The following is a 15,776-nucleotide window of genomic DNA, read 5'->3' as shown; positions in this document are numbered from 1 at the left end:
AGGTTATATTATATTATATTATATCATATTATAATGAAATTATATTATATATTATTGCATTAAGATAAGCAAAATTTGAATTATAAACAAAATCGTAAAGCTATTTTTAATTTAAAACATATTTATTTTAATTCAGGTGCTCCTGTAGGTTCTCTTCTGTGTGGAACTAAAGATTTTATCACTAGTGCAAGGAGAATCAGGAAAGTACTTGGTGGGGATATGAGACAAGTTGGTATTCTTGCTGCAGCTGGGCTTGTAGCTCTTGAAAATATCCCCAAATTAGTTCACGATCATAGAAGGGCTTACGCTTTTGCATCTGCGCTAAATGAAATCCAGTCGTCTATATTTTCGATTGATTTGAGTACTGTACAGACAAATATTGTTTTCCTGAACATCGAATCTGATACCATTGACACAACGAAGTTCATTCATTGTTTGCTAGAATTTGATGATGCCGAGAACGAACACGTTGTCGTCAAGTGTTTGGGATTGACCGATTCACTTATCAGGTTTGTATTTTCTTTCGAAATTACAGACGATGATTTGATGTTAGCTATTAAAAAGGTTACATCCGTTATTAAAAAGTTAGATCCTAAATTCTAATTATTATAGTCAAGGGTGCCTAATTGTTATCTAAAATATATTTATTGGGATACGCATAATTCCTTTTTGTTATATCAAACCTTTCTCAATCAGCCTCCCCCTCTCCTCATGATAAATGATTTTCCAAATCGACCAAATCTAATCTGAGAAAAACATCTAAAAGAATAAATCTGAAAACAAAAATTCCCTATTATTTGGCCTACGCGCTTTAGAAGCAGATATTTTATTATATTCCCTTTTCCAAAGATTTCATCATTCGTTTTAAAGAATGTAAAACGCTCAGTTGGGAGATGTTTGCGCAGCCCATGGCGTACCATACGAAGGTCAAAAATCTAACACCAGATATGCTCATCGCTGTGCTAACACATTTCGAAAATGCTAGTTTTTGAGACAGAGATATTCTTTTGCAACAAAACGCAATAGGTTACAACGTTTTTTTAACCGACTGAAGCATAGAAAAGCATCAGATCTACTCAGTTCGATTCGGTTGATGCCACGAAAGTTTGCGAAGATGTTTGCCAGAAAGGCCCGTCTGCCAGGCGTGCGCGACCTAGTGGACCAATTGCTGAGACATCGCGTCGCCCAGCGGATTATATTGAGGCGGGCAGGATGTCTGGTGAACGTCGGCCCGTCCCCAAGAGAAACAGTAATCGTGAAGTTGCCGTTGGATCGTTAGCCGGCCGGAGAATCCTCGTGAGATGTGGGAATTCTACCTTCTGCCACCAACAATTTTTACGTTGCAATCTCGTTATGAGATCGTTAAGTATTGAAATACATTTTTTTATTTTATTTCATTTCTATTCAAATTTAAAGTACAAAAGGCATTCAACCGCTGCTGTGAACAATTATTTGTATTACAAGCTAAGCTGCGATTTGATTTATTCTCGAGCTAAATTCTAATCTCCTCGTGGCTTTTATTCTCCATATTTTCAAGGGAGAAATTGACGTCTCCTTCCAACACATCCTTCGAATATATCTTATCAAAAATTCTGTCCTATTCGAAATCGACAGCTCTTCACAAACAGACGGTATACTGGGTCGCCTGGTAAGTTCTGTGGAGGATAAGTCTGTTTCTGATGTAGCGAAATAACGAAGACAATCCGTTAAATATATTTTCGATTGAATAATTAATTACGGATAAATTGCGAGTCCGCTGGTACAATTTTAGGTCACGGAATAAATGCTCGTTAGACACTCAGAGAAACTTCGTAGATCGCAGTGATGCTGGTTTATGCGTCAAAATGCTTCGACTCTGTTCGATGAACTCCATCGCTCGTGATTGCGTCTGTTTATTTCTACTGTTTCTTTGTAACTCGACTGCGTTTGACGGCTGTAAGTAGCGGCGACATTGTTTTACTCGCAGTTCGTTACTCCTTACAATACTTGTGACCTAACGGTCTTGATACTCCGAAGCAAAGCAACAGCAGGATTTGAATTATCCTGCTCGCGTGCCGCTACAGCTCGTTTCGATTAACATTTCATTTTATGTTCGTTTCTTACATGCGTTTCTTGAGTTATATAGGCGCCATTTTGCTGCACCTTTCTCCATATGAGTATAATTTGAGTATTTCATCTTCACAGAATTTCCCAACATTCATTGACCAATTACTATCGTCTGTAATTTGTAAATGTCAACAGCGAAGCAAAGAAGAAATTATCGTCTATCCTCGTCGCTCTTATACGAGAAGCTATCGTTTATCAACGCTGTATAAAAATATGAAACCGAACTTCCTGGTATGAAAGAACCAAGGTTTCCTTCAGAAAATTAGCGTGCCACAACGTGAATCAAAACTTATCAGATTTTAACCAGCTCCGCTTTAATTTCTGTTTTAATTATATCTTCGTTGGCAAAGAAGGTTCTTTTCTTTTTTTTTTTTTTTTATTTATTTACTTGGATTTTACAATTTGTCCAGTGGGACATTTGGTAAAATATTATAGCTTAGTGATATAGTATTATAACATGTGGGTGGCTACCACCTGTGGGATACCATCTTCGAATTTGATTGATTTATTTCTTTAATCATCTCTGATAGTACGTGTTTGTTAGGTTACGTCCTTTGTGAGATCTGTTGGGTGTTTCCTTTTTTTCTTTTTTTATCCTAGGACGCTTCCTTGCGGAACTCCTGCCTTGATTTCTTTAACTTCAGAGTATGTGTCTTTGATTTTTACTATGAAGGTGCTGCTGCTTAAGTATGATTTGATTAATCGGTATATCTGCTCCGGGAACTGTTTCCTGATTGATTGGAGTAGGCTCGTGTGGTTTATTTTATCGAATGCTTTTTCGATGTCCATAAAGAGTGCCGTGCAGTATTGTTTTGTTTGCAGCTCCTGTAAGATTTCATTGACGAGTCTGTGCGTTTGTTCTGTTATGGAGTTTGTTTCTGAATCCGAATTGGTGATCCGGTATTAGTTGATTCGTCCCTATTACAGATTTTATTCGGTCGTAAATTATCTTAGAGATCACTGGATCTTAGTATCTTAGAGAACACTGGAAGTAATGAGATTGGTCGGTGGTATTTGATCTCGTGTTGTAGGTCCTTGCCTGGTTTGGGTATCATTATGATTTGTGCCAGTTTCCAAGTTTTTGGAAAGTATTGTATTCTTAGTATTGCGTTAACTATTATTGCGATTTGTCTTATCGCTTTTGGCGGAAGGTTTTTCAAGATTTTGCCGTTAATTAAGCTGATTCTTGGTGCTTTATTATTTTTTGTTTTCTCAATTATGTTTCTGATTTCTTGTGCTGTTACTTTGGGTATGGTGTAGTGATTGTCAGTTGGTGTACTAGTGGTTAGCGCATCCTCGTCCGTATGACTATTGTGGTTGCTGTTGTTGATGTTATGTGGGGTAAATGTGTTGCATAGGTGGTTGGAAAATTCTTCAGCTTGCTCTTCGTTGCTTCTTGCCCATGTGTTGTCTGCTCTTCTGATTGCTGGTACCATTTTTATTGTCTTCTTTATTTTTTATGTGGTTTCCCATAGGGAGTAGTGTTACGTATTAGTTTATCGACATCGATCAAATTTTAAATTTAGAGTTTACTGAAAATTTTTTTTTGTTCTTGAGTTTGAATTTAGTCTGAAGGAAATTAATTTGAAATGATATTATTATGTATGTAATACTAGTTTAGATTTCTAATTAATTACGGTAGTTGCTGCCACCAGAAATAGTCTAAGGACTATTTCAAAATATTTCATTTCTATTAATTTCCGTTTAATAGGTAGCGTTAACTGATGCTTAATGCAACTGGTAAACGAATTTCACTTTTCGGCTAACCTGCGATGTGCAGGAATACTGGCACGGGAGAGGATTTAAGCTGGGATTAATAATTATTTGTCCTCGTTGAACGGATTTTATTTGAATGTGGAATCGCCTAGATTATTACCTTTATATATATATTTTATTAACCGGATATATGTATTTTAGCGTTGCTGGATCGGATAGGAATGTGAGATTTTCGTCGTATATATATATGTCGGAGAGTATGTATCTTAGATTATCGGTTTGATAGAATTCGCACACATATATATATTTCTGACAACGTAACCTTCATTTCTCTAATAATACGATATTGTATGTTTTATGTATTCGTTAAACTATTAGTTTTCGACATCATGTATACTTATATTTTATAATTTGATAATTTTGTATTTATTGCATAGTGTTGGAAGCACTGCCTCTAATATTCACTAGGTTATTACATGTTCGGCATATATGTTTTATACTTATATGTAACTCTCCAAATTGATTGATTGAAATATATTTATATATATATATATATATATATATTCCTGGCGTTTCAATTATTTCAGCCTTTTGTAGTTATTCTTATTTCCTGTTTTATTTAGAATTGTTTGTATTATGTATTTTATTTATTGGTTGGATCTGTTAATCGCCCTCGTTTGTTAATCCTTCCTTTCGTTTCGAGATGCCGCGTGTTCGTTTGTGCATTCAAATCCTTACGGGAGAGCGGGACGTGACAGTAGTTGTAGTTTTCGTGAGGAGATAGTGACTCGATGAACTTTGTGAACTCGTTGTTGTTGCGCTCTCTTATTTTGTTTTTTATTTCTTTTGTGAGTTTGTTTAGGTGTTTTTTGTTTTCTTTTGTTCTGTGTTTTTGCCATTTTGCTTTCGCTTTTCTTTTTTCTCTAATTTTTTCGAGGATGTCTAGTGGAACTGTTTTTGTTTGTCTGTTGGTTGTTTCAGGTATAGTGGTTACCCTTGCTGCTTCTTGGATAGTTTCTGTGAATGTTGTTACTGCTTGATCGATGTGTTCAGGCGTTTTCAGTGGGATGTTGCAGCTGATTTTGCTCTCTATTATTTCTTTGAATATTTGCCATTTAGTGGTTTTATTGCATAGCGTCTCTGTGCTGCTGTAAAGGTTTGTTTCCGTATGTAATTATTATGTGCTACCGCGCTTTAACCCTGCGATCGCGGGCGCCGATCCAGCCGCGTGGTGCTCGGCCGTTGACTTACTCATGAAGGATAACCCTCTACGGGACAGCGCGCTAGTTTCTGCGTTAAATAGTGCTCTAGAGGGTCGGGCGGCACACTGGCTCACGCAGATAGTGACCGGCGACGAGTTCACCTGGCCAAAGTGCAGGGAGCTTTTTATAACGCGGTTTGGTAGCAAAGAGACGGCGACGACGACGCTGATGAACACGCTCCGGGAACCACAACAGGAGGACGAAAACATGGCTGCTTATGCCATTCGCGTCCGTTCCCTCCTGGAGACGAAGTGGCAGAATGCCACTGTGGCTGAAATAATCAACGCTGTCGTTCTTAATCATTTGAGCCCACGAGACCATCGCATCGAACAGATAGCGGTTGGGAAAGACATCAAGACCAAGGACCAGTTTCTAGAGGAAATGAGAGCTGTCGCTTTCGCGAAGAGGCCGGCATCCCCGACGAGCGACCCGCCGACGGGCCCAGAAGCCAAACGATTCAAGCCTTCCGCTAGTCGGTCCAGGTGCCACTACTGCGGCGCTCTCGGACACAAACTGGCGGACTGCCGCAGGAGGATAAAGAGCGGGCCACCGAAGAACGCGCGACGCCCAGAAGGAGGTCGACCGGCTGCACCGTCCAAGGTGTTCTGTTTTAGGTGCCGCGGGGAGGGCCACATCGCGTCCGATTGTCCATCACCGCGGGAGCGGGCATCTGACTCCGACAATACCCGGCGAGTCGACGTTTGCGCGGTGGAGTCCCCAACGGGCGAATTGAGCCATCGGGGTGAGTCGTACCCGTTCTACTTCGACTCCGGAGCCGAATGCTCGCTAATCAAGGAATCCGCCGCCTCGAAATTTTCCGGTGAAAGGAAGATGGATGGATGGTAATGCGAGGAATAGGGAACACGTGTGTTAAGAGTACGTCCCAGATCTTGTCCACTGTATGCATTAACGGTTTTACATTGGAGATAGCTTTTCACGTCCTTTCCGATAGTTATCTGAAGTACGATATCACGATCGGTCGCGAGATTTTGAGCCAGGGGTTCGACGTAAATATCACGCGAAATAGCGTTGAGGTTTGTAAAACAAAGATAGTTAATACCTGTAGTAGAACCCCCGAAGCCGAGGTTGATATTAATGCGGTCGACACGGACGTAGTCGGTAGTGACAAGAGTCGACTAATTTCGGTTCTCAAACAATTCAAAGATTGGTTCATTACAGGCTTCCCCCGTACCCGCGTAAGCACGGGCCAGTTAGAAATACGGCTAATCGACCCTAATGTTACCGTGCAAAGGAGCCCTTACAGACTTAGCGAGGAAGAGCGGAGGATAGAAAATAGGCGAGCTGATTAGATCGAAAATTGTGCGACCCAGTAACTCACCGTTCGCGAGCCCCATCTTACTCGTGAAAAAGAAGGACGGCTCAGACAGACTGTGCGTAGATTTCCGGGCGCTGAACAAAAACACGGTCGCGGATCGATACCCCTTACCCCTTATCGCGGACCAAATCGCGAGACTACAAAACGCGAAATACTTCATCACCCTGGACATGACCAGCGGGTTCCATCAAATTCCCATCCACCCTGACTCGACAGAGTATACCGCGTTCGTTACCCCCGATGGTCAATACGGATACATCACGATGCCGTTTGGATTGAAAAATGCGCCCTCCGTCTTCCAGAGGGCCATCCTCCGGGCATTGGGCGACCTCGCGTATTCCTACGTCGTTGTCTACCTGGACGACGTCCTAATCATCGCCGACTCGATAGACCAATCACTAGAAAGGTTGCAAGTCGTACTGGACACCCTCGCGAATGCCGGATTCTCTTTTAACTTCGCGAAATGCTCCTTCCTGAAGACGTCGGTGCTTTATTTGGGATACGTAGTTCGTAACGGAGAAGTTCGTCCAAACCCGGGAAAGATACAGGCCCTGAATGCTTTACCTGCACCGTCGACCGTCACGCAGCTCAGGCAGTTCATAGGCCTCTTACTTTCGGACATTCATTCCCAAATTTTCACAAGTGATGAAACCCCTAGACGCACTCACTTCTAGTAGCAAGCATATCACTTGGACGGATCGGCACGAAAAGATAAGACAGAAGGTGATTTCCGTCCTGACCGACGCGCCGGTGCTAATGATATTTGACCCCAATCACACCATAGAACTACATACTGACGCCAGCTCGGAAGGATATGGAGCTATCCTGATGCACAAAGTCAAAGGTAGGAATAGAGTAGTCGAGTATTACAGCAAGCGGTCCAGCCCCGCGGAGTCTAGGTATCATTCCTACGAGCTGGAAACGTTAGCGGTCGTGAACGCCGTTAAGCATTTCCGACAAGCTCTGTGCGGTCCTGTAATCCAACAACCCGAGACTCACCGGTGTACGAAATCGAAAACGATCCGTCGTGTCATTGCGGTCTGACCGATAACTCTCAGGGCGCTACTTACGCTCCGAATACGACTTACGCGCTACTAATCTTAGTTTCCTCCCCCTCCTCTTTTCCGTCAAATCTCCGAGCTGAGGTCCGCTGCGGAAATGGGCCCTTGGCTCGTCCGAATGATAAATAATGTCGGTCACATCGAGTCTAACGGGAAAACGCAATGTTTTAGTGGCACACGAGGACGCGTGACAGTCAGGATTGCCGTGTCGGAGAGGGAAGAACACCGGAACACCTAGAACTTGGGATAGTCCAGCAACAGGGTACTCCAGGGTCTATTATAGCTGTAGGCAAACAATGACAGTTAGCTAATCCGATTGTAATCGTTCGAGACTGGTGATGGTGAGCTTTGGCTCGGGGCGACGGCTCGTCGCCCAACGTAGCCGCGGTCGATGGAACGGGCGCTTTGTCTAGCAAAGGTATAGAGCGATAGTATGACCTCCAGTACAGGAAGTACCGGGCAGTAAAACATTCCAACGGGCCCCTCAGACAATGAATACCCAAAGTTGAGGCACTTGCGCGACAGGAGTACCGCTAGCCCGAGGACCCGCCATAAAACCTAGGTCACGTCCGCCAATTAAGAGTTTCCTAATGGACAGGCAGGTTGGTCCCAAAAGCGACCGATGGAGACACGAGGGTCGGGCATCCTCGGGACGGGCACTGGGGCACTCTTGCTAGAGATCTGAGCGAGGAAGCACGGAGCGTCTTACGATCAGGAGCAGTGCACGTTTGAGTTCTACTAAGCATATCTATCACCCCGTCGGCCGCGTATTCGTAACCGAACCTGAGACCATCGTCGCCAGTACCGCGAGCATCTAATCCCCGGGTTGATCGCCGGTTCTGTACTCTCGATATTTGTGTTAATAAACGGTGTTTGCGTGATATCGCAACGATGGCTGCCCCTCAGGGCAACTCGCCGAACGCCCCCAACCTGATCCTCAATGCAACCCCGACATATATATAAATTTATTTTTACGTTCGACTTCTTCTTCTCTTTTAGTTTCACTGTAACAGGTTGCCGTTAGAACCGAAACTCAATTCATTTCCTACGATGGATTTTGTTGCCTTTAGATCGACGATCTTCTTGCCTTTAGAGTTTAATAATCGAGGATGATTCTAACGATCCTCTCTGTGTGGGACTCGTGTGATTTCGCAAGCCTTGCCCAAAGACGGGCAATATTCTGCCAACAATGGGAGGAGGAATGCGAAGATCAGTGGGTGGTTCAGTAGCTGAAAACACCGTTCGCACAAGCCGACACAGCGGACAACTCCTTTTTATTTAAAGGTTAAACGATGATTCTATCTTCGAAACCGTTCGCGAAAATAAAACGAGATCGATGATAGGAAGTTCTAATTCGATTCTCGAGGGCAACGAAATTATCAGAGAAGAAGGAAATTCTCAGAATTAATTCTCTTACCTTGAGGAGTAGGCGCTGTCTGGCGCCATTTACCTCAGCTGTTCCGTTGGTCGTCGAAGTTTTTACTGGGTTTATTACTTGAACTCGAATACAGTTTACTATCAACGTTTACTTTATTTATCTATTTCGGTACGGACAGAACAATTTACTGACTGGATTAATACCGCAATTACAATGCGCGTTCAAGATAAAATTTTCTTTTTACTTAGTCACGGCTCTCCTTTCTTGACCGAAAAACTAAAGACTCCGAAGCGCAAAGTACTATACAAAATTTCTAAAGATGAGCGCAATAACGAACGTAATAACGAAATAATTAACAAAAGTGAACAAAATAATTATAAACCGTAATAACGAAGATCGCAATAACAATGAACAAAGAATAATGTAATAAGAATATTCACCAGGATGTTAATGATGATCGATAGTTGGTGAGTATAATAACGATAATGTTAAATGAGTGAGCAACGTAATGAGAATATTCACCGGAATAATAAATGATAATTGAGCGTAATAATGTTCACCAGAATAATAATGTTAATCGCTAAATGATAGTTATCGAGTCTTTTCTGCTCTACGTTGCTTGCTTATTTATAATGCCATCCCCCACGGGCTGGTGGTTCGCTGGGGGTACGCTAATGATTATTTTTGCGATTTTGATGTTTCCCTTTTCTTGTTGTTTCCCTAGGTTTCGGTGATCGACCGTGTGCTTTCCCTGAGGAATGCTTGGTGTCGTATATGGTGTAGTGCGGTATTTTTATATAGCTTTTTATTGTGAGGTGTGTTTCTGAAACGAGTAGTATATCGATGTTATTGCTATACAGGAATGTTTTAGTTTCTAGGGCCCTTTGTTGTAGGCCGTTAGAGTTCCAGGCTGCTATTTTAAGCGTGTCTATTTTTATTTTTTGCTCATCATGTTAGTAAGTAATTGTAACATGACTGTTATCTGCTGTGTTTGCTGTCTGAGGAGTTCGTTTTGTTCGCTTATCATTTTTGTGAGTATTTCGGTGTTTTTTATGGGATGTTTTATTAACTCTCTGATTTCTGTAGTACCGTTGCTGTGATTGTTCTGTTCTTGACTGTCTAAGGGTGACGACCGGTTGACTACTTGCGCGTAGCTTCGATTTCTAACGGTGTTGGTGTTAGTGTGGTTATTGTTCATTACATGCTGTGTATTTGGTGTTGACGTAGGTTCTGTGTTGTCCTGTTGCGTGTGGAAATTGTTGTGCGTCCTGTTTCGAGTCGGCGGAAAAAGTTTGCTTTGTAGTTGTTTTCTGACTACGCAGCCTTTGTAGCCGGCTGGGTGATTTCCACCGCAATTGTGACATTTTACGTCATTTATTTTTCCCGTGTGTGGGCAGTTTACTGTTAGGTGCTTTCCTGCGCATTTGACCCACGCCGGGTTTCTGTTGCAGTAGTTTTTTGTGTGTCCATATTGTTGACACCGCATGTGTCGTGTAAAATTAAGATAAAAATAAGGAACTTGTTAATTTCCGAAAAGGAGATAAAGTTCTTTTTATTTTTTACTCAATTTATACAATTTTTTCGGTTCGCGATGATACACTTTCGATACTTGGATTAGTTAAGAATTTTTTTTAGACTGACTGGATGATTTTGAAGGGAGCATTTATATTCTTCCATTCGTTGGAGTGGGAGAAGGTTTTGTTTATACTTAGTGTAAACTTCGGAGAACGGCTGGAGTGATCGAATGCCACTCAGGCGGCTGAGAACGGATGCTGACCGGGCGGTCACACGCGATAAGGCGTTCGGAATTTCGGTTTGTTATATAGAGCTGCTCGAATTTCGTCTGTGACACATGCATTGTGGTATATCTTTTTTATGTCTGGGTGGCTCAACTGTGATTATTCTTTTGAGATTTTTTTAATTGCAAATATTTCTTTGTTGTTACTTTTCGATTCTAGCTCTATTAGGAATAGCGGTAGTGGTTGCTTAGTGCCAAATCTGGTTATATTGTTGATCGTTCTTACCTGATGTCCGATCTTGGCCAATTCCTCGCATATTTTGTTTGTATTTGTTTTAGGGTGTAAACCTCTGATTACTGCTTTGTAGCTTTTGTCGGATTTGGGTTGGTAAGTATGATACCCAGCGTTTTTTCCCTTTAGCGCTTTTGTTACTTTCCTATGGATTTCTGAGTTATTAGTTTGTACTTTTACCTGATCCAGTTTGAGCTGTTTAATGGTGTAGTTTTCTATTCCTGCCGTGCTGTTTAGCAGATCAATGAGGGGGTCTATTATTTTAGCGTCTATGTAGATTGGTGGTGGCTTGGGAGTGTGTGTTCTTGGTTTTTCTGTAGGGTCTGTGTCCATCTCTTCTTCTTCAGTGAGCTGAAGGAGTTTTGTGTAGGAATTTCTTGTAGCCATTGATGTCTTTCTATTTCTGTGGTCCTCCTATCGTTTGTGTTTGTGTTTATTTTTCTTTTTTTGCTGGGAGTTACAGTCTTCCAGCTTTCGTTATGTTGTGGTAGATCCTTGTTGGTATTGCTCTTTACGTCGTCTTTTTGTATTATTTCCATCCCTATTTCTTTTGTATTTGAGCAGTCCTGTACTTCACTTGTTGTTTTATTTGGGCTCTGTTGGTCTACTGCCCTATTTATAGCGTATGTTTCTCCTTTGTTTAGTATTCCTATCGATGGTATTTTTTCCATCCTTGATTGGTTCTATTGCTCTACTCTTGTCGCACAATGTCGGAGCCACTAGATTTCACGTCCGCATAGCTCGACTGCTCGGGCAGAACTCGTTTTTGTAGGTGAAGTGGGTTTCCGATACGAGCATTACGTCGATTTGCTGGTGTTTTAGGAAGAGTTCTAGTTCAAATTTGTGTTGCGCTAGACCGTTGGCATTCCAAAGAGCTATGCGCCTTGTTTTTATTTTGCGTCGGGGCGTATTAATTTATCCATGATGATTGTTAGTAGCGATAGCAAATTATTTATTTGCTCCGATTGTTTCTCTATTAGTTTTTCAAGCCTAGAGACGTTGTCTGTGTTAGGTGAATTGGGGACGCTATTTTTAGAAAGATCCCTTTGGCTATTCGGATTATTTTGGATGCCTTGTACTGCTTGGGCATAGGAGGTTGAGGTGGTGATGAATTTGGTAGGACTGGGTGTTTTTTTGGTTGAGGGGATTGGGGTAGTCGTGAATTTCGGCGGGCTGGGTGTTTGGTTGGTTACCTCTTTTGCTCTGAGTTTAGGGTACCTGTTTGTGTATAGAGTTTTATAGGCTGAGCAGCCTTTGTAGTTGGCAGGATGGTCACCTTGACAGTGGATGCATTTCACTGGGGTTTCCGGTGATTTGGCGCACTGGTCAGTGGAGTGAGTGCCTGCACATTTAACGCAGCGGAAAGTATGGTTGCAGTATTTCTGCGTATGACCGTACCTTTGGCACCTTTTGCATTGCACTATTTCTTTTTCACAAGCGGTGGTTCGAATTTTACTATCGCGTTCATTAAGCGACTGATATTGTAGATTTCCTTATTGTTAGGCTTCACGTCTGTATGAATGTGCATTGTCGTAGACAACACGTTTGCGAAAGAAAGACATTTTCCGGGCAACCTAATATTAGGTTAAGTTTCTTTCGTTTTATGAGGAGAAGATAGACGTACAGTGTTTTTTGCTTTATATTATTTTGTCGAATTACGTACGACGTACGTAACGTGACATTTCACAGACTTGGCTTCACGTCTGTATGAAGGTGCATTGTTGTAAAAAAGCATGTTTTCGAAAGAAAGACATTTTTCGGACAAGCTAATATATAGATTAGGAGTATTCTGTCACGTAGACGACGATTTTCTTTCAGGTAGCTATAACAAAATTCCGTCTATCCTCATACTGACAGTCGTCGATCAAATGGAATCATGCAATAGCCACAATACGTAACTAGTGTAGGAATGTAGTTTAGTATCGTGGACGGATTGTTTGGGGGATGTCGGGTGTGTGTTGTCAGCGTTGTCATGGAGTGTTTTCAGCGTATTTAAAAAAAGAACCGTTGTAACGAAGTCAGTTAGTGACAAATAGTGATTGCATAAACATAGATTGACGGAGCTTCAAACGATATTGTAACAATCATACCGTTATCAAACCTACTAGCTCTATATCATTTTTCTACACTAGTGTAAAAAAATTGGCTGGGAAGGTAACCGCTGATACATCCGCGTGAATGGACGAAGAAAATTCTAAACTTTCTATTAGATATACCTTGGAACACGATGTAATTCATCACGATGAATTATGAAAGCACGTGGCGTGCCATTGAGCAAGTAAGCATATTGATATATACATATACATATTCAATTTAATCCAAGAAATATTAGAATTTTATAGGACACGAAGCCGCTGTTCAAATGGCAAACACGAGGCACGAAAATGAAGCAATCAAGGACTATCGTATCTTTGGAGTGTAAAGTGAAGAAATCGCTGGACCAAATCGTGAAACTGGTGAACCTGGAGGCACTGGCCGTGTCGGCAGACCACATTTTGCGTGAGATGAGATCTTGACGATATTTTCTCTGATCGACTGTGATCCTCATGCTATTTCGACGGTGTTCAGAACATCGGATAGACCAGATGGTGAAAATACCAGACGTAAGCAAATAACTGGCCACTTTTAATTGTAATTTCTAAAATCGGAATTCTTAACTGATGGATCGTGATCTCCATTTCCATCAATCAATTCTCCATCCATCCAATTCTTAGTGAAGCATTATTTTCTTTTTAAGATGTTAGCAAACGGTGAAATACAAGGAGGTAGAGCGCGCCAGTTTTCTCTGGAGAAGCTGATGGAACTGGCCAAGGAGAACAAGGCTATCAACGCCTCAAACGAGTGACCTCGGATACATCTTCCCGTAGAACCTGTACAATCTCTGTGTTGCCTAACAACGGCCCTGAAAGACCTAGTAATAAGAAAAAGCGTTAGATAGGTGTGGTCTTTTTTATCCGAAATTAATTTTCTGGCTATTCAGATATTCAGAAAAAAATGTCTTCACCACTCCAGTAAATTATAATTGCAGTTGTGCGTCTGTATTGCGCTTGAATTAATTTTTTCATTTCGGCTGCAAGCCATAATATACAAAATGATATTAAGTGGCCGGCGATAGCAGCAAGATTGTCGTTGACTCACGCTACAATCGTTACAGTTATTAATATTAAATTAGAAATGGAAATGGGCAATATATTTGTTGTATTTTTAATTTTGCACCACTTTGGAGAAAGTTGCGATGTGTTTAGTATGTTATTTCGTAAATAAATGGTTAATATAAACTTTATTGCATACGTGCTTAAATAAAATGCAAATAGGATGAAAATTATTTCATAATTTTTGGCGCTTTCAAATCGGTCATACTTTCTTGACAAAAAATCTTTTATTTCACATTTGTTCGTGAAGCGATCAATATTACAGAGCCAACTAAACAGTAAAATTGTTTTTGTAGTTATTAACAATTTATTTCTGTTTATTTATTATGTTACGTTCGGTGATTTTCTACCTAAACCCCTTTCGACGGCTAAGATTGCCACCAGATGTCCACACACCTTTACTTTGTATGTCCTACTGGACAAATTGTAAAATGTAAATAATTAAAAAAAAAAAAAAACCTTTACTTTGTAGCCTCAATAGTCTTAAGGATAGACTAATCTTGACATTTTCATAGTTAAGGTCCTTCAGACTAAACAAATATCTTTTATTACAAGTGTTCCTTAAAGCATTCCTTAGGCTTACTGTTCGTTTTTAAAAATCCAGAAGAAAGTTTATTATTTGTCTGTCAATTTAACCCTGTTGAAGTGGTTACCACTTCTAAGAAAACTCTACATCTGGTCTGTTTTAGTTTTCTCAAGCACTGAAGCCATCGACAGCGCGTAGACAAAAGACTGCGACGAAGTCAGGCCATAAACAGTAGACAGGCGACGTTGGCTTCGGGGTTTTTTCAGTTATTAGGTAACACAGCTAGCGTGCGGATCTGGACCAGCTCAAACTGTATTTTTACTTATTACACTTCTATTTAAATATATTTTTCTACCTTACAATTTATCCACGTGTTTTCTCTGTTTACACACCGAATAACCTCAACAAACCCAAATAATAGAAAATTTGCAAATGGGGAAGAATAAGAAACAATGTATTTCTGCTATCGTTTAAATGACTTTTATTTAAACACAAAATTTTACCCTTATTATAAGTGAAATTGTATACTTATTTATTATTTCGTATGTAAATAAACTTCTGACCAACACTGCCGTGAAATAATGAAACACTGTGCTCGTGCTTGTAAATTTACATTAAACAAACTTGATAACCAACGAATAATTTACAAATGAACACAAACTTGTGGCGACACTCGACAACAATGTATATCGCCGAAGCAAAATGCCTAATGAGCCATCAATATCCCAACGGTCTTCCCGTCGAATGTTCGAAAAGAAGGCGTGCGTGGTGTCACGTAAAATAAAAAAAAAAAGAAAATCTCAGATGAAAAGAAAAAATAAAATATAAAAAAATAAAAAGAGAATTTATTTCTAAACACTTGGTTTACGCTAATTACGATTTGGTTCTGAACTCCAGCCGTGACTTTCCAGGACTCAAGCTCTTACAATTTGACTTTCGATTGCATCTGTTTCTTTTTTTCTTCGTCACCCCTCAATATCCCCACTATCCGCGACCGTTGCCACGCGCGCCTTCTTCTAGAACATTCGGCGGAAGGACCGTTGGGATATCGATGACTCATTAGGTACTTCGACGATACACATTGTCGCCGAGTGCCGCCACATCTTTATCTCCATCATCAGTCCATCGGGCTTGAAGTGTGCCGGACGTGACAGTGGCAACAAACGCGTGGATAGTGGGGATATTGAAGGGCGAGAGAAAGAAAGGAAT

The 15,776-nt window shown here is 40.9% G+C and overlaps 1 protein-coding gene across 4 annotated transcripts in view; it reads left to right on the top strand.

The window, feature by feature from the left end:
- LOC117212785 (L-allo-threonine aldolase) overlaps positions 1–662 on the top strand; it is a 52,255-nt gene extending 51,593 nt beyond the window's left edge. For all 4 annotated transcript variants that reach the window (XM_033457818.1, XM_033457817.1, XM_033457821.1 and 1 more), the window contains one exon: positions 137–662. In XM_033457818.1, coding sequence (XP_033313709.1) covers positions 137–603 — 467 coding nt within the window. In that variant the 3' untranslated portion in view covers positions 604–662. The remainder of the gene's footprint in view (positions 1–136) is intronic.
- Positions 663–15,776: the final 15,114 nt, after the last annotated feature.

This window comes from Bombus bifarius, unplaced genomic scaffold (genome assembly GCF_011952205.1).
Source record: "Bombus bifarius isolate JDL3187 unplaced genomic scaffold, Bbif_JDL3187 scf7180000008376, whole genome shotgun sequence".
Classification (NCBI taxonomy): Eukaryota; Metazoa; Arthropoda; class Insecta; order Hymenoptera; family Apidae; genus Bombus; species Bombus bifarius.
Note: the sequence above shows the minus strand (reverse complement) of the source record. Positions and strands in the feature narration are given on the sequence as shown.